This window comes from Lissotriton helveticus, chromosome 9, assembly GCF_964261635.1.
Source record: "Lissotriton helveticus chromosome 9, aLisHel1.1, whole genome shotgun sequence".
Lineage (NCBI taxonomy): Eukaryota > Metazoa > Chordata > Amphibia > Caudata > Salamandridae > Lissotriton > Lissotriton helveticus.
This window is the reverse complement of record NC_136070.1, coordinates 263,323,587-263,351,284: the sequence shown is the minus strand read 5'-3', so window position 1 is coordinate 263,351,284 and position 27,698 is coordinate 263,323,587. Positions and strand designations below refer to the sequence as shown.

The window sequence follows — 27,698 nt, the reverse complement described above, 5'->3', positions numbered from 1 at the left end:
TTGGGGCACAGGGTATATTTATAGGGTTAAAATGGGTTAGTGTTTAAAGGTGTTGGGGTATTTTAAAGGAGTATGGGTGGGTTATGATTATGGGGTGCAGGGGTATTTAAAGGGAGCAGGGTGGACACCCGGAGCTGGAATGTACAGAACCTGGGAAGAAAAACAACGAAATATTGGGCAAAACGCTCGCTTTTTTTCCCCGTAATCCTGCGCCCCGCACGCGCTCACGCCCCCAGCACACGATATAAGACATGGCATGAAGGGCGGAACGTACCACACGCCCCCAGTGTTTGTCACGCCCCCAGCACACACCCACAGCACAACGCAGACACGCCCACAAGGAACTACTTTGCTGGAACGGTTCTTTTACCTTTTAAATGTATATGGTGGGCGTCTGCAAAGCCTATGTCCTTCTGCTGCAACTGTCCTTTCCAACGCTGTATTGGGTGTTGTGATTGGTGCTGTGGTTCCTGAGATTACCCGCCTCAAAGGTTTGGGCTCTCTCTATTATATTAGTATAGATTGTTTTAGGGAGGCAAAGGATTTATAATCCGTAAATCCTGAGTTTAACCGACCCTAATTAGGATTAGCAACTGCTGACTGAGCTACCCAGCCCCTATACTGCATTTTAATGTGATCCTTGGTAGGGACTCAAGCTGGGTCCCTATTTTTCAGGTGGCCGTCTAGCCCTATGATGGGTAATAGGTGTTTACATTCCTCAGCCAAACAATCTTATTCTGCTTATCTAGGAAGATGACTTCAAGGGCCTTAGCATATAAGCCTATCTCTGGGGTGGACCTGATCGTCCGCCAGGACAGCAGTGGTCGAAGCTTAGCCTTGTCAGCAATCGATTTCCTGCCCAAGTCTAACCTTAAAGCGTAGAGGAGCGGGCTCCAAGGTATCTGGAACCATACTCCTAAGAAATGTATTCTCAGCTCTAGATACGTCGACCATCCTTTCGAAACCCCACAGCTCTGCCCCGTATAGGGCTGAACTCACCGCTTTGGATTTGCATACCTGCAGTGGTACTGCGACTGGTTTACTATGGGAAGTTCTATGATCCTTGCTCAGGGCCCCAGTTATTTGAGTGAGCTTCAGGGTAGATTTAACCACTTGAGGCTTCCAGGACACACTTTCGGATAGCATTATGCCCAGGTAATCGAAGGTGCTAACTCTCTCAAGCGGATGTCTCCCAAAGTTGGTCTGCCCTATAGGATTTGTGGCGGTTGATCGTCCAAAAATTTGTTTTTGAATTATTAATCTCAAGACCACATGAGCTACAGAAATCAATAAAACAATTGAGCAATAGCAAGAGCCCCCCAGGGGTTTTTGACACAAGCAGGGTACCGCCCGCAAACAGGAGCATCACAAAACTTTTATTACCCAGCAATGGTGCATCGGCTGGCACCTGCTGGAGATAATGCACAACGTTGTTCATATCGAGAAAAAAGTGTAGGAGCCAAAATGTACCCTTGGCAGATGCCCCTGCTAACGTCAATTGCATTGGCGAGTGGCCTCGGTCACCCCAGCGGACTTTAGTCATCCGCCTTCTTGATACCAACTTCGCTAAAGATAAAATCTCCGGGGCAACCCTATTTCTGATAGGACTTGCCAAAGTTTCTGTCTCGGGACAAGGTCAAAGGCGGTTTTTAGATCAATGAAAGCCACACAAACTCCCCCGGCAAGGACCACAATCTTCCACAATAGCAGAAAGAAGAGGCACACCTTGTCTACTGTTCCGTCTGATCTATGAAACCGGCTTGGAAGGGAGTTAAAAATATTATTCTCACTGATCCAATCCTGTATTTTTACCAAAAACACTCGACAGACCACTTTTTGTATTGAGTCAATGAGACTAATGGGTTATAGCCCCCCCCCCCCCCCAGCAATAGCGTTAGATAGTGTCAAAACGTAGGCTGACCAATTTTCAATTATAGAATAACAAATCTCCAGGAATGCCATCGGGCCGGGAGCCTTGGATTTGTCATTTGAGTTAATGGAAGTCAGGATATCACTGCTCGTAAAGAGCTCCTTTGAGAAGAAGAGGTGGTTCTAGCTGGGGTGTTACCAAGTAAGACTGGGAAGATCCTGAATATAGACCTTAAAATGATCGTACCAGGCAGACATTGCGATGTCTCTAAATGGTTACAGGGGCCTCTTTGCTTCTCTCTGTGTCACTAAGAGCCAAAACGATTTGGAATCTTTGCCAGTACATGCTTCCCCAATGAGCCTCCCCCTATTCTCATCACACTCCATTTTTGCTTTATCTTGGACTTTTTCATAAGACCTTCTCAGGTCTCTTACAAGTTCAGTGGTATTGGATCTGAGAGCAGACGTTCGTTGCCGTTTTAACTGCCTGCACTCACGATTAAACCATGCAGTCTGCTAGGTTACACTGGAACAATACTTCGGATGGGGCGAGGGATCGACAAAGTGAGTAGCCAGCTGTTCGAAAATGCAGGAATGTCTGTGAGCTATGGCTCCCAGGCCTTTCGGTTGCTCAAGCAGGGCTGTAGTCTGCCATGCACCCAGTCTTGCTTGAGTGACAAACTTGTCCTCGTCCAAGATCACCTTTCGCCACTTTAGGCAGTTATCATTCATTGGGAGGAGCGCTCTAGTTACTAAATGGGTTCCAGGCCTATTACAGGGCTCACCCCAAGGTGACATTAGGCTCATGCATAGAGGGTTGTGGTCACTGTGAACACTTGTGCCCACAATCATATCTATGAGCAAGGGCCATAGCCTCAGATCGAGTAGAAGGTAATCGATACAACTAATTCCCATGGATCTATTGAAGGTATTAGAACCTAATTTATCTGACTTGGTCCGCCCGGTTGTTGCCCTCATTCCATGCCCCAGAGTGATCGCATTTAAACTATAGAGCCACTTGCGACCATTTTTTAATGGGGGGTAGCTCGAGTCGGGGGACTAGTGGTCGTCCTCCATTGTCTCGCATATATCCTCCCAAGGGGTTCGAAACGTCATGTTAAAATCCCCAGTTAGGATTAAGGGGTGTGAGAAAGCAGTCCCAAGTTTGGATTAGTCTGACTGATTGACAATTGTGATATTGTCAATATTAAAGTTATTAGGTGCCAGAAAGTTTTCAAGATTGATGTATACAATTAGATGCTTGCTATTTTCTCTGCAAGAAACAGTGAACATAGAGAACCTGAAGGTGAGAAGGGGGACAGACTAGCTCTGAGGGGATGGTAATTCCGAAAAAATATTAAATGTCTCTGTAGTCAAATTGGGAGCTTTGTCAAAGCGCCCAGAGGAGAAGCACATTTTAGTTCTCCAAACAGCAAGTGTAACTGGCCACTAAAGCAAAGTAAGTATCTGTCAATTCCAAGGAGCAAGATTTCCTTCATTTTCTTTCTAAATTATTATGAACTTCTAACTTCAGCTTGAGAAGATCCAGCGCAAACAAGCTGTTTTTTTAGGCTGACTTACCAAAGCCTTTCTACCATTTTGAAAAGAAAGTTTTATTTAATAAGACTGTGGTTAAATAAATCAAAATCGGCTGTGGGGTCCGATATAGGGCCGGAGTACACAAGTCAGAAAAGAGAAACAGGCACAGAACGATAGCCTCCAGATCAAATCTTTTCCAAATTAGCTTATGTTGAGGGAAAGTGATGTTTTGCACCCTTTGTTAACCAACAATAGTAACTTAAAAAGGGATTCCAAAATAGTTGGTCTAAGCAAATAGCTTAGGGTCACCTACTGTAACTGGTTCGCTCAACAGCCAAATAGGACTGATAGGATCACTGGCTGAATGTCTGGGTTTGAATTATTTCGCTGTATTTAACGTTAGACTGTTAAGTTTCAAATATTGGGGCTCAGCACATGAGGGTTTAGGCACCGGGTCTGATCTCTCAATTAAAACACATTCTCCTTACATGAAATATGAAGGTACATTCAGCTTCGTCACTGCTACATCCGGGGAGCGAAAGAGTAACATAAAAGTAAGATATAGTCCCAATTTCGCAAGCGAAAGCCAGGATTTCGATCTCTGTATCAGTCTGCATGGTTTTATCTGTTAGAGCCACTTACTGATGGACTATTACAGCAACATCCCTCTCCTCCTCCGGTTGATCCAGTCTCTCCTAAAGATTTTGAAACTTTCTGGGACCAAACAGTTAATGATTGGCATGCCATCCCTAGATTAGGGTTGGGCATGGCTCACCAAATTTGCTGTAGCATAATTATGTAAATTTTCGCAACATTAAACAAAATTACAAGAGGAGCATAACATAGCATTTACTGCTATTTTCTTAAGCAAAATGCACTCTCAAGTCTAAAATGGACCAGAGGATGCATTTTGTGCTTACAAAATAGTGTTAAATGCTGCAGTTTGTGTTTTTGTTGCATTTGATCCTGTGCTCTTGCAGTAGGCATTTTCGCCCGAGATTACTCTAAATAAAGTGCGAAGGCGTAATTTCCTGTAATTTCATGACATAAGAGTAACAGGAAATTACTCAGATTACTCTAAAGTATTTAAAATGTCACCCAGGCCTACACTAGATATTACCGTTTCAGTTGGCACAGAAACTAAGTGGAATGAAGAATAAAAAGTTGCACAACAGACCGCTGATCTGGCGTTCACAGCACAGCAATTAATTGCCCTTTTTTTTTTTAACAGAGTTTTATATAGCGCGAATTGACCCGAATCGGGTATCAGAGCGCTTTACATAGCACCAGTTGCATTACATGAGGACACATTCATTTTTTGTTAGGCACAGGGAGATTAAGTGATTTGCCCAGAATCACAGGATGTTCAGCATCATTGCCGAGACTCGAACCCAGTTTCCCAGATTCGAGGTCGACCGCGCTAGCCGTTAGGCCATCTCCTCTCCCCTTATGCTATGGGACAGAATGGAATATTTACTCCTGTTTTGGAGCCAGAATTATAGCAGTGGCTTCTGAGAGGCAAACAAAGATAGTAAAGTCTAAGGCTACATACGATATAGCTTATGTTATCATATTATTCTTTCTTTGACCGGTGAAGGGTTTAAAAACGGCACACTTTAGGTAATAGGGAAGGACGAGAGGTAGACATTGGATTTGGCGCTGTACTATTTCTTGATTTTTTTCCAAACTTTTTAGGACTATTCTGCAATGTCTTTGCTTTACAGTTTTTGTGAAACTTCCCAGAATCTAAGGTTGAGGTTCCTGTACTTCGGTTTATAGATACTTACATGTGTTACAAATAAGCCAGCACTGTTGCTCTTAAGGGTTTAAGTTGGCTATACTCCTTTCCGTATCCTTAGCTAAAACTGATTTGTTTGAGGGAACTACATTAGCAAGAGAGTTCAAGCTTACCTAACAACTCCATTCCCCCTACCTACAACAGAGTCTCTTTCATGGGCAATGATAGGGTAAGGGCGTATTTTAGTTTTTGTGTGTGCTTACAGATTTGATTTATTTCCAAACTATATTGATCTCTTCCCGATCTTTGAAGCCTTTTGGTATGTATCACTTCGAAGCAGTGTAATGCTGCTCTGGGGGAGTAGGGGTAGATAGCACACTGGAGAATTAATAACTAAGTACGAATCATGTTGTGCTCAGGCACTGAGGTTTGCCATATGCTTGTTTGCAAAACCAGAAGCCCTAGTTTTCTCGTTTTCTTAGGTCCAATGCAGGGATAGTGACAACAACAAGGTTTATTAGATCTGGACCTGCTGTGGTTCAATATTTAGCTGGTAACATAAATATTCCTCCTGATGATTATCAGCCCAGTATGGGTGTGTTCATGTTTCAACAACTCCAATGACAATCTTCCCGCCTCGCTTGACTGCCCTGCCTGAGATCTAGAAGTGAGACTGTCGGTTATGTAATAGTTTTGGTAAAACGCATGGCTGCCCCAGCAAAGGGGCATCCCAGCGCTGATCTCAAACAGACAGAGGAGCGGGGAGGGTAGCAGAAATGAGAAGCAGATTATTTAGGAAAGAGATACGTTTTTATAGCCTTACGGAATGACACATGATTGCGGATGCTTCTGATGTTCCAAGGGAGGGAATTCCAGTCTAAGAGCACGAACGCAAAAAGAGCGTCCTCCTGCCCTGGCTCTCTTAACCCAAGGAACTGATGCCAGGTGCCGACCAGTAGAGCATAGCTGGCGGGTAGGTGTATAGGGCGTGAGAAGATAGGCTAAAATATCAGGGGATTGGGCATTCAGGATTCTCTGGGAGATACAGAGAGCTTTGAAGTTGATTCGTTTCTCCACTGGAAGCCAGTGTAATCTGCTGATGAATTTTGAAATAGAGCAGGTTTCTGAGTTGCAAAACCCAGTCAGGACTGTACCGTCTTGGTTCCTGAAGAGACAGTCATCTATGTCAAAGGGGGAGTTGTATCACTCATCCTCTGAACTTTTATTTCATGCTGGGAGGTTTGGCAAGACATTTTTCATAGGCTGGCAAGGTCATGGGGAGCACCAGGTAGACAGGACAGAAAAAGGCACTCAAGAAGACTTCAGAGTCTCAACTTGCCAACGCATGCTGGTATATACATAGTGTACTACGACTCATGTCTGTAAACAATATAAATAATCAGGCCTTATTTTTAGCTTCGAAGGCAGAGCCACCAGACATAGTCTGCCCTCTTCTTAATCACCACAAAAGCAAAATGTAATCTTCACCTCTCCGACTAGAAGAATTCCATATATAGAGGCCTTAAAAATTCCCACTTAGGCTGGGTTTTAGTGGCATCAGGTGGCTACGCTCTTACACAGACTTTCAAGAACGTAAAATCTTCTCAAGTCTTAGGAGTCATATCAGGCTTCAGGAAAGACTCTTACTGACACTAATGGATCGAGATGATGGGGTGCGGGAGCACGCGACACGGACAACTGAATGAGACCTCAGCTCCAGTTCCCCAAAGATTCTTTCGACCAAGATCATCTAAGGCACAAGGCAGTTTTCATTCCCCTGCAACAGCAGCTGTTCAGACAGTGCAACTCCTACTCTCCACCCTGGCTGGTCGAGGGGTGGCCTTCTTCAATTCTATCAAGTTTAGGAAAATGTGGGGTTTAAAATCCTGACCATTGATATTATCTAAAAAGTTCACACAATGGAATTCAAGAGTGCGCAACCAGATTCAGTAATACGGTCGGATAGCTTCTTTTTGAATGAGGTCATAAGAACTGCTTATAGGCATGGTATCAATAACTTGATCTTGAAGTATGTAATCTCAGTCCCAGAAGTAGAAGATAATGTATTCTACAGTCATACCTGGGAGATGTTAGACAGGTTCTCAACAGATCTGCGAGGACAACCCATTTCGAAATGAAAACACTGCAGGGGTTTCTTTGTTTAGTATCCAGAGGCAACAGATTCCCAGCTTGACATAAACATCCAAATGTTTTCATTTCACTGGAGGATCAAGAGATTTTACGCACTGGAAGACACTGCAAATTATGTAAACTGCTGTACAAGCTTAACATCCTGAGAGTTTTCATCAAAGTTCTGTCTCTATTCTAGAAAATCCTGTTCAATTTAGAATTCTTAGTACACCCTTATTTGAAAAACTGGACAATTCATGACCCATCCATTGCAAAAACTGTCACCGACAAGGAAACATGTTATGGTTTGCAGAACCACATATTTCTCGAAAAGTTCTACAAATCAGATTCGATTCCATCTCTAGAAATGAAGTTTGTCACCACCTGCTTTTAGGCTCACAGGAGAGCAGCCATCCTACAAGAGAAGACCACCAATTTCTGAATGCACCGCTGCAGAGAGATCACGTTCGGACTAAGAAATTGTTCCAGATGAATGGGAGATGGAGAGTACTTTGCTTATCTGGGAAACTAAGTATCCCATACCGTTTCGGTGCCTGGAGCATGTCTGCAGTAGACACCCTCACCCCCACAGTGTGTCACATCCTTCAGTTCTGGAACTCTTACTTTAACAATTTCCAAGCTTCTGGCTCAGATCTTGGATGATGAAGAAGCAGGCCATAATTCTACCATAGAAATTTTCTTTCTCGCTCCCAGACCACGTGATGTATGGATGGGGGCAGGGTTTGGGTGAACACTAAAATGCAGTTGTATCCAGCATTGCTAGATGGACTTTAACTCCTGCTATTCCTGACACTCAACGGAACTAGATGCATTTCGAGGACAAAAGGGCTTAATTTCTGACATTCAGGATCAGATGGTAGCGGTCCGAAAAGGCAGTATGGTAACTAAATCACACCCATACAATCCGTCAGGAACAGAATCCTGAACCTTTGACAGCTGAGAATTCTTCTTTGGAAGCAGCAACTCACTCAATATCTCTGTCACCTACATTCAGCGGGGAACACTGCAAAAGCAGAGCAATTGAGCTGAGCATTTCCAGAATTGCATGAATTGCTACTAAATTCTCAGTTTCAGTTTCTTTGCAGAACAAAGCCTTGCTTCCATTCCTACTTTCTACAGTAAGGTTCCTGGAGACTGAATGCCTTTCCACCCTACTCAATAATTCTCAAAGATTCTTGACTTGGGATCACGGGACTGGGGTAATGGAATCCTAATGGTTCCTTTTTGGGTGGTCTTAACTTCAGCTCTAATGCCTTATTGGCAGTATTTTGAGTCAATCCATCCTGTGAGGAGCTCGCATCCATCTACCTTCACCCGCTGTCAATTATGGATCCAACCTGGAAAATCTAAAATTAAGGATGTACGAATAGGACTTCCCTCTAATTTGACAGCCTTCATTCAAGAATTGCGCTGTGGTCCTGCAAACACTGTCGGACCTTTTTTGAAGACGGCTGCTAGAATCTAGCTCTAGTTTAGAGGCAGTGTAAGCCTAAATTGTTCTTACTGTTCTTGCAAGAGGGATTTGATCTTAATTTAACTGCTTCTACTTTCATGTTGTAATAAGTATCCATTAGGGCCCGAGGTAAACCACAAATCGATTAGTACTCACTAAGAAGCAAACTGGACAAGCCTTTTGCTCCTCCAATATTCCACTGGCAGTTTTAGCAGTTCTTCAATGTGCATATTTGGGAAACTTGACTTATGTGGCTCTTAAACTCCTTACTTTCATAAGTGTTTGTTCACTCTTTCCAAAGCCAATAAGCTTTGGTGATAGGGGCATTATTGGCAAGATTTTAATACCCAAAGGTTATTCTGATCTGGCTGGTACTGTGACCTATGCTTGGCTTCATTCGTAAAGTTGTGGCAGCCTTTCATAATTAGCAGGAGGTAACCCTGCCTTTTCACTCTGCTTCTGCAGTGGAAGAAGCTTAGCACCGGGCCACTAGGACAGCAAATGTTCAGAACGCCAAGTTTGTTCAGCTTAGACTATGTGAAAACATTTACCAATATCAGGGCTTTTCATAAGTGGAAAACAGCTTTCTCTTCCGCTTTCAATGCTGCATCAAATTAATGTTTTCCTGGCATGTGATCTTACTGGGATCATTCTACCCAGTTTAGTGCAGGTCAAATCCACTAGGGGTTGGCAAAAGAGGTGACTTCTGTTAGGAATATTGGGCACATTTATTTTTATTAACTTTCAGTGAGGCTTTAGCTAATTGAGATTTGGCGGGTTGGTTTAGTATTGCTCCTCACCGTGATGAACCCAGGAGGCATAAGTGAGATTTATAAGAACCCAACATCAAATTAAATCTAATATGGACGATTGCAACCAAGCTTCAGGACTCTAATTACTTCTCACTACAGCTTGGAAATGGGTGAGAAAGGGGTTCTGGACTTTGGGGTGAAGGTACTGTCTGCTATAATCCCAGCGGTGTATCTTTGGAAGTCTTCAATAATTTAAGTGTATAGCTCTGCCACTGAACTTGTGCATTTGTGTTTTGTTTTAGGATTAGGTTGAGGGCATGCTGGCTTGTTATAGCATAATAAAAGGAATGTGCAGAAGGTAATGCTTGGAACAATTACAGGTAATCTTCAAAATTGAGAATCTACCTTCTCTATTACATTACTTATATCTAAACCCTCTCCCCCAAGGTTTGTTCAACCACTGCCACAGGATGGCTTAACCTGAACCTGATAACTGAGCAGTGGGGACTCGATTTGTGGTAGGCGAGTGGCCGGGCAACAGTTTTTTTGGCTTGCATCAGGAGGTGTCTACAAGGAGGTTGATGCACCTCATAATTACTACTCTGTTCATGGTGATAAAATGTGTGCAAGTAATGAGGATTACCGGTAAAATGTCAAAACATGGCAACTTAAAGCAACTTTCAACTGAGATTAGCACAGAGGTTTGCACATATCCGTGATATGCACAGTGCTGATCTCAATATTAAATATAGGATGACAGTGTAATCATCTTCCTCGTACAATTTCAATGATCTTTCTCTCATTCTATCTTGACCAGTAAGCCCTAATTGGAGCAATGCACACAAATCTATGGCGCACCTATAAGAACTGTAGTAAGCCAATGTGTACAATAAATGTCCAACACACACAAGTGCCATAATTTTTTACCCTCATAGATCTAAAATCTACCTCTGAGCTGTTCAACAGACAGAAATATAGTCTGTACTGCACTCCCATAACAATGATATCGGCCGCCAAAGGTCTTTTTAGGAATAGATCAGCTACAGTGTAGTATGGTCATCATGGGGAACACATGAGAAGCACAGATATTTTTTATTTTCGGCAGGGGTGTGCCACGGCTGTGCACTTGCACCACTTCTTTTTAGCCTTTTTCTGAACAATGTGGGTAGCCATTTAAATGGGCTGAATCTTGACAGACTAAATACTATTATTCGACAATGAGGCTGTCCTACTTTCATGAACAGGGTTGTCAACGTACCACTTGATCAAGGGCTTCAAAAGTTAAAATACTGTTAAATAGTGGACCAGTAATGTTACTAAAGCTAAGGTTTTGATCATTAAACTAACTATTCCTTTCAAAAAGTAATTCTTTGTTAACGTTCGACCAGTTGAATGGAGTGTCTAATTTGTGTTCGTTTATCAGATAAAGAGTGGCAGTAGCAATTTATGGAGCAGAAATATGGGGTCATTTGAAAAAGCAGAAAAAAGTTTCCTCAGAACATTGTTCAGACTGGTTGAAGGTGCTATATTAATAACCTTGAGCTTGGTGTAAACTCAATCAGTGATGTACTGGCACCATTGACTGTAGGAACACTCGGGCAGATATTTACAGTAATGTCTTTTGTTGCTCTGGGAAGAATGCAACAATAAAGTTGAGGTTTCAATATGTTATAGACAATGTGAGGGAATTCAGAATAGAGAATCTTTAGATTAATACGTCTGCAAATTCATACACAGCTGAAAAGATTAAGGACATATTAAATATGTGAAACTGCACCAAGTAGGTTTCAGAGACTCCGATATTTTTCTCCAAAATATAGGCTGTGTATAATACTAAATTACAATCCAATCTGAACCAGAATGTTTTATGATTGTTTTCACCTAAAAATGATTTATCCTTAAGGAGTGGTTGACACCTCTTTATAAGAGATATTGTGTTACGTGGATACAAACACCATAAGACATTGCTAGAGGTCTAATGGCATCTTGATGTAATATGCTGTGGCCTTCTATATGTGGGCTGCGAGGAAGATTACAGCCAAAAGCAAAATGGTACCTAAACCCAGGTCCTTTTATCTGGTAGTTATTGCTTAACAGTCCTGGGTCGCATTCAAGTATTTTAGAGAACTACTGGTAGGTTTGTTTTCAGAAAAATATAACCGTGTAAATTAAAGAGTCTGAGTCACTTCTGTAAGTTATGTACTGCTAATGGAATTTACCTGAAGGTGAGTAATATTAATTGTGCATTATTCTCCGCATACGGTGTATGTATAATACGTTTATATGGCTTTTAGCTGATAAAGACTGAATGATCCATGCAATGCTTACTAGTCATTGAGTCAAACAATTATGATCCTCAATGTTTCATGTCAACACTTTTGCCCATAAGCCTGGTCTAGAAGATCAATGTATTTCAGCTCTCCTGAAGCTTGGTCTCACCATTCAGACATGTTTTCATCAGACCCCTGCTTCTGCTCATCAGCTTCACACTCCATCCGCTCTTTTCTGACCTCTTTGCTCAGGAAGGTCCTGTTTTCTGATGATTCACACAGACTATTGCCCGAAGAACCCCACGGGGCATTCTCTTTCCAACGGGATAATCGCTGTTTCTTGGCAGATTTGAATCTGCAGCCCCGCTCACAGCTCCACTCTGACACTTTCAGTTTTTGCTGTAGGCTAGTGGCCACTTCAGCTGTCACCCTCTTCACCTTCCGCCGACGTCTGGAAGGCCTGCATGGGGCATTCTCTGTGAAAGAGTCAGACTCGTGCCAGGTATGTGGCTTGCTCTTCAGGGTGGTGCCAAGTGATGGGTGCCTACTTGCCACAAGCATATCATCAGAATCACTGAAGTTGGCAGCAACTACCTCCCGACAGTCTTTGGCTGCAGTCTCTTCCAGACTGGACTCAGACGCCTCACTGTAGCCATGAGCATGGTCCTGTGGATGAGGAAAGTCTGATCGGCGCTTACGCCCTCTACGTTTGCGTAACTGACGACGTTGTTGCCTTGGACTTAGGGCCATTTCCTCCCAAAGGTCATCAAGCTTATGTTGCTCGGATGTCTGCTCCAGGGCGGAAGCCAAATCATGAACAAGTTCATCCATTGCTAAGGCCTGCAGATTAAAAACAAAACCCCAGGTTCAGAGTAACAAACATTTGCACACAAACAAACAAGTGTTAGTTTCTTGTATATCACTATACCCTGCACCAAAGTCTCCCCAAAACTCTACGTCACTAAATCATGCAAGCATCAAAGTTAACAGCAACATAAAACCATAGTAACTGTGCTGCTTATATTAGCAGGAGTGACAGTCTGTTTCATGCACAGTTGAAAGCCAGCCTAATATCTTGGATGAATGCACTTTAGATGAAGTATTCTAGAACAAAATGGAAGGAGTTAAAAAAAGAAATGAGAAACCGATTTCAAATGCCATAAAGCAGACTTCAAGCAGCAACCCTCCAAAATTAAAATTGGATCATTAAAAGCAATCCGGGGGGAATAAAGTACACCATTTAACAACTTTGTTTTCTCAAGCAGGAGAGAAGCCTCTTATATGTGAAAAAACGTGATGTCCATTATTCTTGCTCTAATAAGATGTTTTCATTAAAGACATATCTTACTATATCTGTCGTGGCACTGTGATCCAAGGTCAGAAATGAGCAGTGGAGTCATCAAAATAAATGTATGTTTTGAGTAACAGTCTTTTTTTGTTAATCAAGGAACAGCAGTTCATAAATTCAGTCATGCAAGGCTGTCAATTTTGTACACCCAACATTGGATTCTTGAGTAAGAAATACGGCAAGCAAGAGAGAAATTTCAAATACATTTTAAGAACTAGAAACCGCACCTCTTTGTGAAATTTGGAGCACTACATGTTGGACGTTGCCCTAGCTCTATCAATTATAAATCTGCTAGATGTGGTCAGTCTGATCATGCTAAGGATATGTGGTGATCTAAAGACCTCCTCAAATTCTATGGCAATCCCATGGGATAGATCAGTTAGATTTCAACTTGCTGATAGCATGGCATCAGCTCCCCCGCTATCCCCATCCACCCCAAAAAAGATGCCGGCCATTGCAGCAGAAGCCTGTCAGAGTGTTATGTTCTGAAAGCTCACTTCACATCAACAGGTCTTGCTACATGAAGAAGACAAGGCTTAGCATAATGCAAAGTGCTACTCGCACCTCTTTTACTGCAGTATTCTTGGCGTTTACTTAATTTAATGTATTGGTTCTTCTACTAGTAAATTATAGACTTTGTATTGAGGTTGTGGGGTAATGGCCTCAAGTGTAACATATTACCTAGTCATTTTGTCAGAAGCATTTTTGAAAAACCGATTACTCAATAGATGGAAGTACAAACCAGGTTTTACCCAGAATATAAGGGTCCAATTCTTCAAGCAAAAACACATTATGTATCTGTTCTGTACATAACCTTTATTCAGTTTCCAAACACAACAGAAAACTTTAAAAGAATGCATAAAGCATATTATAAAAAATAAATTTCACATAACATGAATACATTCTTAGCACATAAAGCTACAAAATCATCGAATCCAGTTTGTCAGGTGCATACTGATAAAAAAATTCTTAGCCTAATGTTTTCAACTTCAACATAAAGACAGGTATTCCATGATTAATCAATTTAAATATAATACAGAAAATGTAGAAAATGATAAAATATGCGCTGGCGAGTATCTTAAGAAGCAAATTGCATCATTTTCCTTAATGAAAGGTACGTCTTAAAAAAAATATATATCAGTGCAACACATAGTTAATGATTATACCTTTAAAAACCTGGCTCAAATGCTTTAAGCAAGTGGATCACGGATAATTGTAAAATTTGCATAAAAAGTCCAGGATGATGCCATGGTTTTTTGCATAGTCTGTGGGTGTGTTAATTGGGTTCCGATCGCTGTGGGCCACCAGGAGTTATCCCGGGTGGAGCAGATGATGAGGACTTTAGTCTTGTCTAATTGAGCTTGGAGCAGCTGTCCTTCATCCAGGTGGCTGCTGCCTTCATTCCAATGTGGAAGTTGTAGATGTTGAAGAGGGTGGGGCTCAGAGAGGAACCCTGAGGCAATCCGAATCTGATCTATGGGGTTTCTTAGAAGAATGGTGGAAGTCTGACTCAGTTCGGCTGGTGAGGAAAGAGTGAATTCATTCTAGTGCTTTGTCACGGATGCCGGCGTCGTGGAGCCTTGCACTGAGGGTGTGGTGGGAGACTGTGTAGAAGGCGGCTGAAAGGTCCAGTCGAGGAGGGTGTGGATGTCGTCGGTAGCAGCGAGGAGAGCAGTCCCGGTGTTGTGGTTACCTGTATTAAGCACAATTGGGACGGGTCCAGGATGTTGTTTGTTTCAAAGAACTCAGAGTTGGTCGCTGATGGTTTGCTCACCGACTTTGGCTGGGAAGTGGATCAGAGAGATGGGTCTTTAGTTCTTAAGGTCCGTTGAGTCGGTAGAGGGTTTCTTCAGCATGGGGTTGATCTCTGTGTGCTTCCAGTCTTCAGGAAAGGTGGCAGACTTGATGAAGCAGTTGATAGTGCGGCAGAGTTGGTGTGCGATGGAGGTGCAGGCTCTGCTGAAGATGTGGGGAGGGCAGGAATCCGAAAGGGATCCAGAGTGGATGCTCTTCATGATCCTGAGGGGGTCGTCAGAGGTGAGGGGGGTTCAGTTGGGAAGGGGCGCTGGTGCCTGGAGCCATTGTGTGGGGTGGGTAGTTCGAGATGCAAAGCAGTCATAGATCTCCTTGATCCTGCGGTGGAACAAGGTGGCATGGTGGTCGCAAACGTCTTGAGAGGGGGGGAATGTCCGCAGTCTCTGTACTGGGTTTGGCAAATTATTTGGCCATTGCAAAGAGTTCTTTGCTGTTCTGTGCGTTGGCACGTTCCTGTGTTGCTGCTTTCTTTATTGTTCTGATGAGTTGGTGGTGTGCGGTGATGACGGTTTTGAAGGCTGCATGGTCTGCCACAGTCTTGCTGCTCCTCCATCTTTTTTCAAGCAGTCTGCAGGTTCTCCTGGACTCTTGGAAGACGGGAGAGAATCAGCTGGCTTTCTTCGAGGGATGCTTGCCTGATGGGTTTTTGAGGGGAGCCAGTGTGTTAGCGCAGTCGGAGATCCAGCAGTGGAGGTTGCGCACTGGGGTGTTGGCTTCTATGGATGTCAGTGGTGGGGTTTTGTTGAGGGAGGTGGTGAGCTGTTCTTCGGCAACCTTGTTCCAGCTTCTGAGATAACGGTGGGCATGGTGGCATACAGTGGGTTTGGTGAAGGAGAAGTGGATGCAGTGGTGGTCAGTCGAATGCGGCTCCGAGGTGTGGCTGACGGCGATGTAAAGATGGGGTTGACCGTGTGTCCTGCTAAATAGGTTGGGGATATGACCAGTTGTTTGAGTCCGATGGTGGCGGGGTTCTCCAGTAGGGATGAGGTGTTGTGGTTGTCGAGGTTGTCCAGGCGGAAATTGAGATCCACGAGAAGGATGTAGTCCATCGAGGCGAGAGCATGTTGAGCGACAAAGTCAGCTATTCTTCGCTGAAGGGGAGGCAGGGTCCGGGGTCTGTGGACCAGGGTGCCATGGAAGGTGTGTTTTCGGGTTGGTCTGGATCTGAAAGTGGAGGTGTTGAATGTTGGGGGAGGGGTCATTGGAGATGGTTGTGAATCTGAGGGGTTTTTTTTGTACAAGGGCGATGCCTCCTTCCGGTCAGTTGAAGCGGTCCTTGTAGATGATTTTGTAGCTGTCGAGGATGGCGGTTGCGATGTACATGGCTGAGGAGGGGGTTCATCCAGGTTTCCGTGAGGAAGGCGAAGTGAGGGAAGTGGAGTCAAGCTGGTCCCAGATCTCCATGGCATCTTTTGAGGGAGCAGATGTTGAGTAGGTTACAGCGGAGGTGAGTTGGTCCGGTTCTTGAGGGTCGGGCGGATCTGGTGTGCGGAGGAAAGAGAAGGCGCAGTTGCAGCAGGTGAATAGTCCTTGGGTGTTCTTCAGTGATGAAAGGTGGCTGGTGGTTAGAACGTCCGGGGTCCAGTGTGTGGAGGGTGCTGGCGTTGTAGCTGTAGAGGCTACGGAAGCCAGAGTTTGTGGCGCAGGCGCGGTCCAGGCACGGATGGGCGCGTCAGTTGGGAGGCAGGAGAAAGGAAAGGGGCGCTGCGGGGAGTGAGCTGCAGCGAAGGCAAGAAGAGGGAACCGGAGTGAAAGTAAAGCACAAAAGCAAGAGGCAGCGCAAAGAATTACAAAAATAAGGCAAAGAAATAAAGGCAATAAAATAATGGCAAGGAAAAGAAAGAGCAGCAACAGAATATTAGAAAATAGACAGCAGCAGACAGAAAAAGAGCTCAACCCTGGGCCACCAGGGATGAGGTGCAGGCAGGGGCCTGCTGGTGGAGGAGGGCCTCGAACTGCGAGCCAAGGACTCAGGAGGGCAGACTACTAGCAGGTGGAGCTGCGCGGTGGGGGGGGGGGGGAGCAAAAACACGCTGACATGGTCGGTAAGGTCGCAGAGTGCTGAAAATGGACAGGAACAGACCTGAGTTGAAAGCCAGAGATGGGGGAAGCATAAAGAGTGGACATTCGCAGCTGCAAAAGATTGATAACTTCACAAACTTGGCCATAGTGATTGCCTATGCCAAAACACAATGGCTACCCTGCAGACTAAAATGGCACAGCTATTGGACTCAGTCAGGTGGCTAGAACAGAGTGGAAGATGTGGAGAGAAGGCTGCACCGCAACAATCTACAGATTGCGAACATCCTTGAGGGAAGGTGAGCAGGCACCGATCCAAAGTTTTCTCCCTACCTGGTTGAATACATTGGGGGTACAGATTGAATACACGGTAGCAGGAGACAATGTAAATGACGAATAATGGGGGCCTTGTCTACACACACGAGAAGTGGCCCACTTACATGGTCTTAACTGAAGAGGACAAGACTGCTGCAGGTTTTCATCACCCAGCTGCTGAACCCGCAGTGACCATAGTAGAAACATGAATGCAGCTCATCTATCCTTAAAGTATTGTTTATTGTTATAAGTTATCATGTAAACTCCGCATTGGTCAGAAACACTTTGTGATTTGCAGTTGCCTGGGTCCCTGATGGGTGTACCAGTGCTTGTATAAAAAATGAAAGAGTGTAGGTTCAAAAAAAGGAATACAGAGCATGGATCAGAGTGTGCAAATCAATTGGATTTGTGTAGAAGGCCCTCACTCAACACCCTGGTTGGTGACATGCTTCATCATTGGGCCCCACCGGGTGAAGCCGAATGCCTCCCCGGTGTGCTACGACGCCAGATTTACTGCGGAGCTGGTTTTTGTGAAAGTAGTTGTGAGTGTGGTGAGTATTAAAAATGACCAGATTGTGTCTTACAAATTTTTTTATTTGGTAGCCAATCTGACATATTAAAAATTATGTGTAGGGAAATTTACCAAATACATTGTTTGGCTATTTCCACTCAAAGTGGGGTCAACATGTTTCTGCCCTTGTCGTTTAATTTACTGGGCATTCTTTAGGACCCTGGGAAAGTGTACCTCGGCAGTATGGGCATGCTAAGGCCCACCCTAACCTGAGGGCGTGAAAGTTAAAAAGCAGTGAAAAAAGTGTGTAAAAAAAACAACAGGTTTGTGGGGTTACCTCTAAATCAGAGGAGCCCGTTGGATCTGAAAATACAAAATTGACAAACATAAAACACATAATTAGTGCATTGGCTCATAAGGTTTGCTTGTAAATAAACCATGCTCAAAAAAGTGCTCTGGTTAGAAGCCTCAGGAGGTTTACCAGAAAACTGCTGTAATCGTATTTTACAGTGGTGGTGGTTCTAGCCGAGAAAATGGCGGCTAGCGATGGTGCAAGCATCAGGAAACGTTTCGTATACACTATGACACCTGCACGCCTACTCGGGCGTTTAGCGGTAATGGTGGTGTTGGTTTTGTAGATCAATGGGCCCTCGAATGAGGCCAGAGATACGTGGCTACAACCCGACACCTTCATGCACCGAACACGTATAAAAAGAACACAATAGAACAAAATAAACGCTCACATGGACACGTGATCAGGTAAATCACGTGTATTGAATTACAATTTGTGTGGACTCGTTGGGTCCATTGCTTGCCTGGTTCCAGCATAAGCTGGTTGGTATGTATGGTTAGGTGGCATACACTGCAATTCGAGCACGGGTAGTGACCAGTCACTTGTGGTAACCCCCATGTGTCCGTCACTGATCTCTCCCAGGTGGGATTTTTGTTTGGGGGGCGACTAGTGAGTCTTTTAGGCTCCGCCCTTTCTTGAAGGAGAAAAGGGGTTTGTTCCAGTTTTTTTTGTTACTTGTGATGATGTTCCAGTTCTTGTTGATTGATTTTTTTCATTGCATTTGAGAAATTACTGTATGTGGTGACACATATAAGGGGTATTTCTTGTGGTTCCCTCATGTTGTTTTCCAAAAGGGCTTCTCGGGGTTGATTTCGGGCCCTCTTGTAACCTTTGTTGAGAATGTTGGTGGGGTAGCCTATTGACTTGAATTTTGAAGTTAGATTGGAGGCTTGTTCTCGGTAGTCCTTTATATTGCTGCAGTTTCTTCTGATCCTTAGGTTTTCCCTGAGGGGCCTTGGGTGGAAGCTCGAGAATTCCAGGAGGTTGTTTTTAGCAGTCGGTTTATAGTGTGTCCTTGTGGTTAGGCTGGTGGTTCCAGGAGCGACACAAATTGACAGTCTAGTCAAGGAAGCACTGGAAAATGAACATATCTCCAGACATGAGGCAGATTTCCTAACGGCAAAGGACAGTGCGATACCCTATTTCTATACACTACCAAAGACACACAAGAACCAAACACCCCCACCTGGAAGACCAATCGTGTCAGGAATTGGGTCGCTCCTGGAACCACTTTTACGTTTCTGCGACCACTTTCTCAAACCTATCATACAGAATACCAGCACTTATCTCAAAGACACCAAAAGTCTTCTGCAGCTCCTACAAAGTATTACTTTTGAAGAAGGATCTATCACCTTAGTAACATTAGACATAGAAAGTCTTTATACTAGTATTCCGCAAGATGACCCCCTCAAGGTCCTGGGATCAGCCCTGGACTCAGTACCTTGGGAATACCAAACCCCCAAAAACTTCATTTTAGAATGTGCAACAATAGCCTTACAAAAGAACTTCTTTGAATACAAAGGAAAACTATACCTCCAAAGCACCGGAACATCGATGGGCAGTACTTTTGCCCCGAGTGTGGCCGGATTGTATGTCCACGACTTTGAGGCAAAACACATCTTGCCCACCAATGACAGCTACTTCACCTCCATAGGACTATGGAGGCGATACATAAATGACGTCCTCCTCATATGGAAGGACAACAAATTATCACTGGAACAATTCTTTAACTGGATAAACACCCTTGACCCGAATTTGAAGTTCACCCACTGCAGTAGCAAAGAAGAAGTGGTGTTCTTGGATGTTGTAATAACAGTAACGGGCACCAGCCTAACCACAAGGACACACTATAAACCGACTGCTAAAAACAACCTCCTGGAATTCTCGAGCTTCCACCCAAGGCCCCTCAGGGAAAACCTGCCATATGGCCAGTATTTAAGGATCAGAAGGAACTGCAGCAATATAAAGGACTACCGAGAACAAGCCTCCGATCTAACTTCAAAACTCAAGTCAATAGGCTACCCCACCACCATTCTCAACAAAGGTTAAAAGAGGGCCCGAAATCAACCCCGAGAAGCCCTTTTGGAAGACATGAGGGAACCACAAGAATACCCCTTACATGTGTCACCACATACAGTAATTTCTCAAATGCAATGACAAAAATCAATCAACAAGAACTGGAACATCATCACAAGTAACAAAAAAAACTGGAACAAACCCCTTTTCTCCTTCAAGAAAGGGCAGAGCCTAAAAGACTCACTAGTCGCCCCCCAAACAAAAATCCCACCTTGGAGAGATCAGTGACGGACACATGGGGGTTACCACGAGTGACTGGTCACTACCCCTGCTCGAATTGCAGTGTATGCCACCTAACCATACATACCAACCAGTTTATGCTGGAACCAGGCAAGCAATGGACCCAATGAGTCCACACAAATTGTAATTCAATACACGTGATTTACCTGATCACTTGTCCATGCCACCTACGATATGTGGGCATGACGACTCACAAGATTAAGCAGACAATCTGCGAACACCGCAGCAACATCAGGTGTCACAAGATCACAACTAAAATGAGTGAACACTTTCTCCAAGCTAACCATACCACTAATGACCTACAATGGACCGTCATCGAACAGGTGTGTACAGGTAAAAATATCACCAACACTGTTCGAAAAAGAACAACGATGGGTCTACCGGCTGGGGACCCACATCAATGGTCTGAACAATGAGATCCCGTGAGCATCAGTTCTAAAAAACTGAAATGCTGTCATTCACGCTCACCCTGTTTGAGTTAAAAAAAAAAACAATATCTGAATTATTTTAACCTATGCATCACCAAGACTACAGCCCTCTGCAAGACTTCCTGTTTGACAGCTGGGTTGATACTCCACTGAATAGTACTTAGTACGGACTCATTTCTTTCAGACCAAGTCTGCACCCCCACATACATAAAGTAGACTTTTTTTTTACCCTACGACCTAGTCTGCCCAAATCTATCCAACTATTAGACTGAGCCCAGTCATGCTCTAACTACCATGGCCCATAGGATATAAACATGGGTTCGGCTAACAACCTTAACACTCCAGTGTCTGCTATTCTTCCCCCTTTTTAGGTCTTGTGGCGTTTACAGCGCGAAGCGCTGTCTCGCCAGAGACCTATTGTTAGCGACGCAGCTTTCCAGGAGACAGGACCTGGCCGCGCGCATCTCCTCTCCAAGAAAGCGATTGGAACGGGCCACGCGCACGAGAACGCACGCTCCATTGAGCAGGCCACAATTCCCTTGCAATGCGCACAAATACAGACCCCCCGCCGCACACATACACACACGCACCGAGCCCCCCGCCGCACACACACACACACACACACACGAGCGCACCGAGCCCCCCCCACCCCCCTGCCGTCGCACACATACACACTCGCACACACATACAAGCGCACCGAGACCCCCCGCCACCCCCCCTATAAGTAAGGCCCACTTACCGCCACTCCCCTGACCCGCCCCTCAGCCACACTACCGCCTCCCTGCTGCCCCCCCACCCACGTTCATCGAGCCTTCCTCTCTCCCAGCCTAACTGTGACCACCTGGACCAGCTTCAGTACGGTCGCTCCACCACGCTCCTCCTGTGCTTCAGCTGCAAAACTCCCTGGTATCGTTTTCAGCGCGCTGATCACTGAACTGCTGCTACCTTAGTATTTTAGCGCCTCACTCGCATAGCGCCTCTGTTAATTTCCTGCCTCTCTCAGCGCGACCTCGCTCAGGCTATTGGGTTCACTATTGGCTTGTCTGCGCATGTGATATCCAGACTACTGCTCACTTGATAGTCTGTAATTGTGTTTATTTCATCAGCGCTTGTGTTCAGATTGTGCTTATTGTTAACTCGCTGTATTTTTTGTATGTGATACCCCTGCCTGCCTTTCCCTCGGACCCTCCATTTTGTTGTTGTTGATCTCCCCTGACCCGCCCCTCAGCACACTACCGCCTCCCTGCTGCCCCTCCCACCCACGTTCATCGAGCCTTCCTCTCTCCCAGCCTAACTGTGACCACCTGGACCAGCTTCAGTACGGTCGCTCCACCACGCTCCTCCTGTGCTTCAGCTGCAAAACTCCCTGGTATCGTTTTCAGCGCGCTGATCACTGAACTGCTGCTACCTTAGTATTTTAGCGCCTCACTCGCATAGCGCCTCTGTTAATTTCCTGCCTCTCTCAGCGCGACCTCGCTCAGGCTATTGGGTTCACTATTGGCTTGTCTGCGCATGTGATATCCAGACTACTGCTCACTTGATAGTCTGTAATTGTGTTTATTTCATCAGCGCTTGTGTTCAGATTGTGCTTATTGTTAACTCGCTGTATTTTTTGTATGTGATACCCCTGCCTGCCTTTCCCTCGGACCCTCCATTTTGTTGTTGTTGATCTCCCCTGACCCGCCCCTCAGCCACACTACCGCCTCCCTGCAGCCCCTCCCACCCACGTTCATCGAGCCTTCCTCTCTCCCAGCCTAACTGTGACCACCTGGACCAGCTTCAGTACGGTCGCTCCACCACTCTCCTCCTGTGCTTCAGCTGCAAAACTCCCTGGTATCGTTTTCAGCGCGCTGATCACTGAACTGCTGCTACCTTAGTATTTTAGCGCCTCACTCGCATAGCGCCTCTGTTAATTTCCTGCCTCTCTCAGCGCGACCTCGCTCAGGCTATTGGGTTCACTATTGGCTTGTCTGCGCATGTGATATCCAGACTACTGCTCACTTGATAGTCTGTAATTGTGTTTATTTCATCAGCGCTTGTGTTCAGATTGTGCTTATTGTTAACTCGCTGTATTTTTTGTATGCGATACCCCTGCCTGCCTTTCCCTCGGACCCTCCATTTTGTTGTTGTTGATCGCCCCTGACCCGCCCCTCAGCCACACTACCGCCTCCCTGCTGCCCCTCCCACGCTCCGCCCCCTCCACTGTCCATTAATGTCAGATGGTCCCACGCGCAGCGTCCACGCGCTACGGCTCACTGTCATCCTCTCCGCTCACTGTCATCCTCTCCGCTCTCCGCTCACTGTCATCCTCTCCGCTCACTGTCATCCTCTCCGCTCACTGTCATCCTCTCCGCTCACTGTCATCCTCTCCGCTCACTGTCATCCTCTCCGCTCACTGTCATCCTCTCCGCTCACTGTCATCCTCTCCGCTCACTGTCATCCTCTCCGCTCACTGTCATCCTCTCCGCTCACTGTCATCCTCTCCGCTCACTGTCATCCTCTCCGCTCACTGTCATCCTCTCCGCTCACTGTCATCCTCTCCGCTCACTGTCATCCTCTCCGCTCACTGTCATCCTCTCCGCTCACGGTGACCGTCCTGATACCTTCAGAAGCGGTCGCTCCTCTCTGCTCCCTGGTGTGATCGGCGCTCGTGGTATCGTAGCGCGATACTTCCAAATTGCTGTCTGCTTGCTCGAATTGCTCCCAATATTCCAAATGCCTTGCCATTGATATTTCATTTGCCTGTATCTATCATTTGTGCCTGACTGTGCCGGTGCTACTGGCGTTATCATCGCGTTTATTTACTGTGTGCCCCAATCCTGTCTCGCGTTTGGCTTGCAGCCATTTTGTTGTTTGTTGTTTGTTTGTTGTTGTACCTCCCTGCCCGGCCCTCCAACCCGCTCCCGCCTCCCGGCTGCTCCTCCCTCGCCCCTCCCCTCTCCACCATCCACATATGACAGATGCCTTCGCGCGCAGCGTTCACGCGCAGCGGTCGCGCCCCATGCGCACCGAAGGTGCGCCAAAGGTAAGCCCGTCTACGCCCGTCCGCGCCTGGACCGCGCCCAGCGCCACACCCCCTGGCCCTCGCATTACCCAACCCTCCCGCATCACTTACGACGCCTCCACCCTCCTAGCCCTTAACCCCGGCCGCTCCCACATCTGCGTCCAAGCCGCTCCTGGACTCACCCATGGACCCTTCTCTTGCAACTCCTGCAAGTTCGACGGCACCAAATCCAGCTCATCATCCACCAACACCACTCAGAGACCTGACACCAACCACCTAAAATGCATCCTGCTCAACACCCGCTCGGTCCACAGACACGCCATCGACCTCTGGAATCTACTTGACACCATCTCACCAGACGTCGCCTTCCTAACAGAAACATGGATGAACGCCTCCTCAGCCCCAGACATCACCATTGCCATCCCGGACTACTACAAGATCATCCGTAAGGACCGCACCGACCAAACAGGAGGAGGCATCGCTATCGTCCATAAGAACTCCATCCGCATCTCAACCAGCTCTGACGCCAACCTCGTAAACGCCGAACACCTCCACTTCCAGATCCACATTGACCCCAAAACCACACTCAGAGGCACCCTCCTCTACCGACCTCCAGGACCCCGCGCACAATTCAGTGACGACATCACTGACTTTATCACCCCACACGCCCTCCCCTCCGAGGACTACATTCTATTGGGAGACCTCAATTTCCACCTGGAAAAGAGCAACGACAGAAGCACTACCACCCTTCTGGACAATTTTGCCAACCTCGGACTTAAACAACTGGTCACTACCCCCACCCACATTGCTGGCCACACACTAGACCCTATCTTCACTTCCAGCAAACATGTCTCCTTCAGTCACACCACAGCTCTTCACTGGACGGACCACAGCTGCGTTCACTTCACATACAATAAGTCCACAATCTACAACCACCCTCAACCCACCATGCGAAGAAACTGGAACAAAATCACCATCAACCAAATTTCCTCATCGCTTCTCCAAAACCCTCCGGCCCACTCCTCAAACCCCGACCAAGCAGCCACTAACCTCACCCAATGGATATCCAACAGCGCCGACATCCTAGCCCCACTGAAAAAACGTCAAAGCAAACAAGGCAGCAAAAACGCCTCCTGGTTCAACGATGATCTTAAGAAATCAAAGAAACTCTGTCGCTCCCTCGAGAAGGCCTGGAAAAAAGACCCAAACTCCAGCACCAGGGACGCCTTCAAAAACGCTATCCGCATACACCACCAACTAATCCGATCTGCCAAGAAAGCCGCATTCAAAGACCGACTAAACAACAACGCCCACAACAGCAAGGAACTATTCAACATCGTCAAAGAATTCACCAACCCATCAGCCAACTCCAACGACATCACCCCTTCCCAAGCCCTTTGCGACTCCCTAGCTGCTTTCTTCCACAACAAAATCGCGGACATCAACAACAGCTTCGACAACCGACCCGGAGACCAACCCACCCAACCTTCTGCAGGACCTTCACCCCCCCTGAACATTCTCAACGACTGGAACCCAATCTCCACTGAGGACACCATCCGCCTGATGAACTCCATCCACTCAGGATCCCCAACTGACCCATGCCCTCATCACATCTTCAACAAAGCAGACTCCACCATAGCACCACACCTCCGAGATGTCATCAACTGCTCCCTCAACTCCGCCACCTTCCCAGAAAACTGGAAACACGCAGAACTCAGCGCCCTTCTGAAAAAACCCACAGCTGACCCCACCAAACTCAAAAACTACCGCCCCATCTCGCTTCTTCCATTCCCGGCCAAAGTCATAGAGAAAGCTGTCAACAACCAACTCGCCGCCTTCCTCGAAAGCAACAAATCCCTTGACTCCTCACAGTCCGGCTTCCGAGCCAAACACAGCACTGAGACCGCACTCATCGCTGCAACTGACGACATTCGAACTCTACTGGACAACGGAGACACAGTCGCCCTCATCCTCCTCGATCTCTCCGCTGCCTTCGACACAGTCTGCCACAGCACCCTTCTACATCGCCTCAGTAACGTCGGAATCCAAGGAAAAGCACTGGAATTGATCACCTCGTTCCTCACCGGAAGAACCCAGAGAGTCCGCCTCCCACCATTCAAGTCAGAGGCCACTGAAGTCATTTGTGGCGTGCCACAAGGATCTTCTCTCAGCCCCACCCTCTTCAACGTTTACATGAGCCCCCTTGCGACCATCGTTCGCCAACACAACCTCAACATCATCTCCTACACTGACGACACTCAATTGATCCTCTCACTCACCAAAGACCCTAACACCGCCAAAACCAACTTACACGAAGGAATGAAAGAAGTAGCCGAGTGGATGAAGCACAGCCGTCTGAAACTGAACTCCGACAAAACAGAAGTCCTCATCTTAGGCACCTCCCCCTCCGCCTGGGACGACTCTTGGTGGCCAGAGGCCCTTGGAAAAGCACCCATCCCGACAGACCACGCACGGAACCTGGGCGTCATCCTGGACTCCTCACTCTCGATGACCAGACAAGTCAACGCCGTTTCATCATCTTGTTTCAACATTCTTCGCATGCTCAAAAAAACATTCCGCTGGATCCCCACCGAAACTAGAAAAACGGTCACCCACGCACTGGTCACTAGCCGCCTGGACTACGGAAACACCCTCTACGCCGGTACCACCGCAAAACTCCAGAAAAAACTCCAACGCATCCAGAACGCTTCAGCCAGGCTCATACTAGACATCCCGCGTAAAGAACACATCTCTGATCACCTGAAAAACCTCCACTGGCTCCCCGTAAATAAGAGGATAACTTTCCGCCTCCTAACACACGCACACAAAGCACTTTACGAACTTGGACCTGAATGCCTCAACACACGACTATCCTTCTACACCCCCCCCCCCCGTCAGCTACGATCCTCCAACCAAGCTTTTGCCACTGTACCTCGCATCAACAGAACCACCATGGGAGGCAGATCCTTCTCCTACCTGGCAGCTAAAACCTGGAACTCAGAACCACCTAGCATTCAGAAAGCAACTTAAAACTTGGATATTCGACAAGTAATTCCCCACCCCCCTCAAGCGCCTTGAGACCCTATGGGTATGTAGCGCGCTATATAAATCTCTTGACTTGACTTGACTCCAGACTTCTTCAGCCTCCGCGGGGCTCTCCCTCGGGCATGGGAGCCCCGCGCCACCACCGCTCCTCTGGCCAGAGCGGGCTTCAGAAGACGGAAGTCCCGCCCCACCATAGGTTTCGTTTTCTCTGATGTTGAAGTTCAGACTCCTCCTGAGACATCGGTTTGCCCCATACACGAATGTGGTGGCCCGGGGCTGATCCTAGCGGCTTTCCTGTCTTCGGATTCACTCCTTCCCTCGAATTGACTTCACCACAGTAAGCACACTCTGAAACCCTTGTTTTTCGTCCGCTTTTCATCCCTCAATTTGTGTACTCACCCATCGGCCCTCCGCTCACTCCCGCAGTCCCCCGTCCACCTATCGCCCTGACCTCTGCACCCGCCTCTCTCACTATTCTTAACTGCTTCTCCTAATCCGCTTGCCTCCTCTCTCGCCATTCTACCCGTCAATCACCCTGACCGGGACTCTCGCCGGTCTATCCGTCAGTCCCTCACCTATCCACTGATCCCTTACCCATCTACCCTTACCCTGCTGGGTCCGAGCCCCTGGCACCAGGCCACATTCAGCACGGGTACTTTTGTCTTTCAGGTGCTCCCTCGGACCCACCACACACCCCTTCCTGGGTTTAAACCCTCGGATCTGACAGCCATCCCTCCACCCCGTCCAGATACGCAAACAGTCTAGAACTGACT

At 46.5% G+C, this 27,698-nt stretch overlaps 1 protein-coding gene across 4 annotated transcripts in view; it reads right to left on the bottom strand.

Annotated features, from left to right (window-relative positions):
• GPATCH2L (G-patch domain containing 2 like) overlaps positions 1-27,698 on the bottom strand; it is a 297,460-nt gene that overhangs the window by 230,183 nt on the left and 39,579 nt on the right. For all 4 annotated transcript variants that reach the window (XM_078659937.1, XM_078659938.1, XM_078659940.1 and 1 more), the window contains exon 2: positions 11,942-12,612. In XM_078659937.1, coding sequence (XP_078516063.1) covers positions 11,942-12,612 — 671 coding nt within the window. The remainder of the gene's footprint in view (positions 1-11,941; positions 12,613-27,698) is intronic.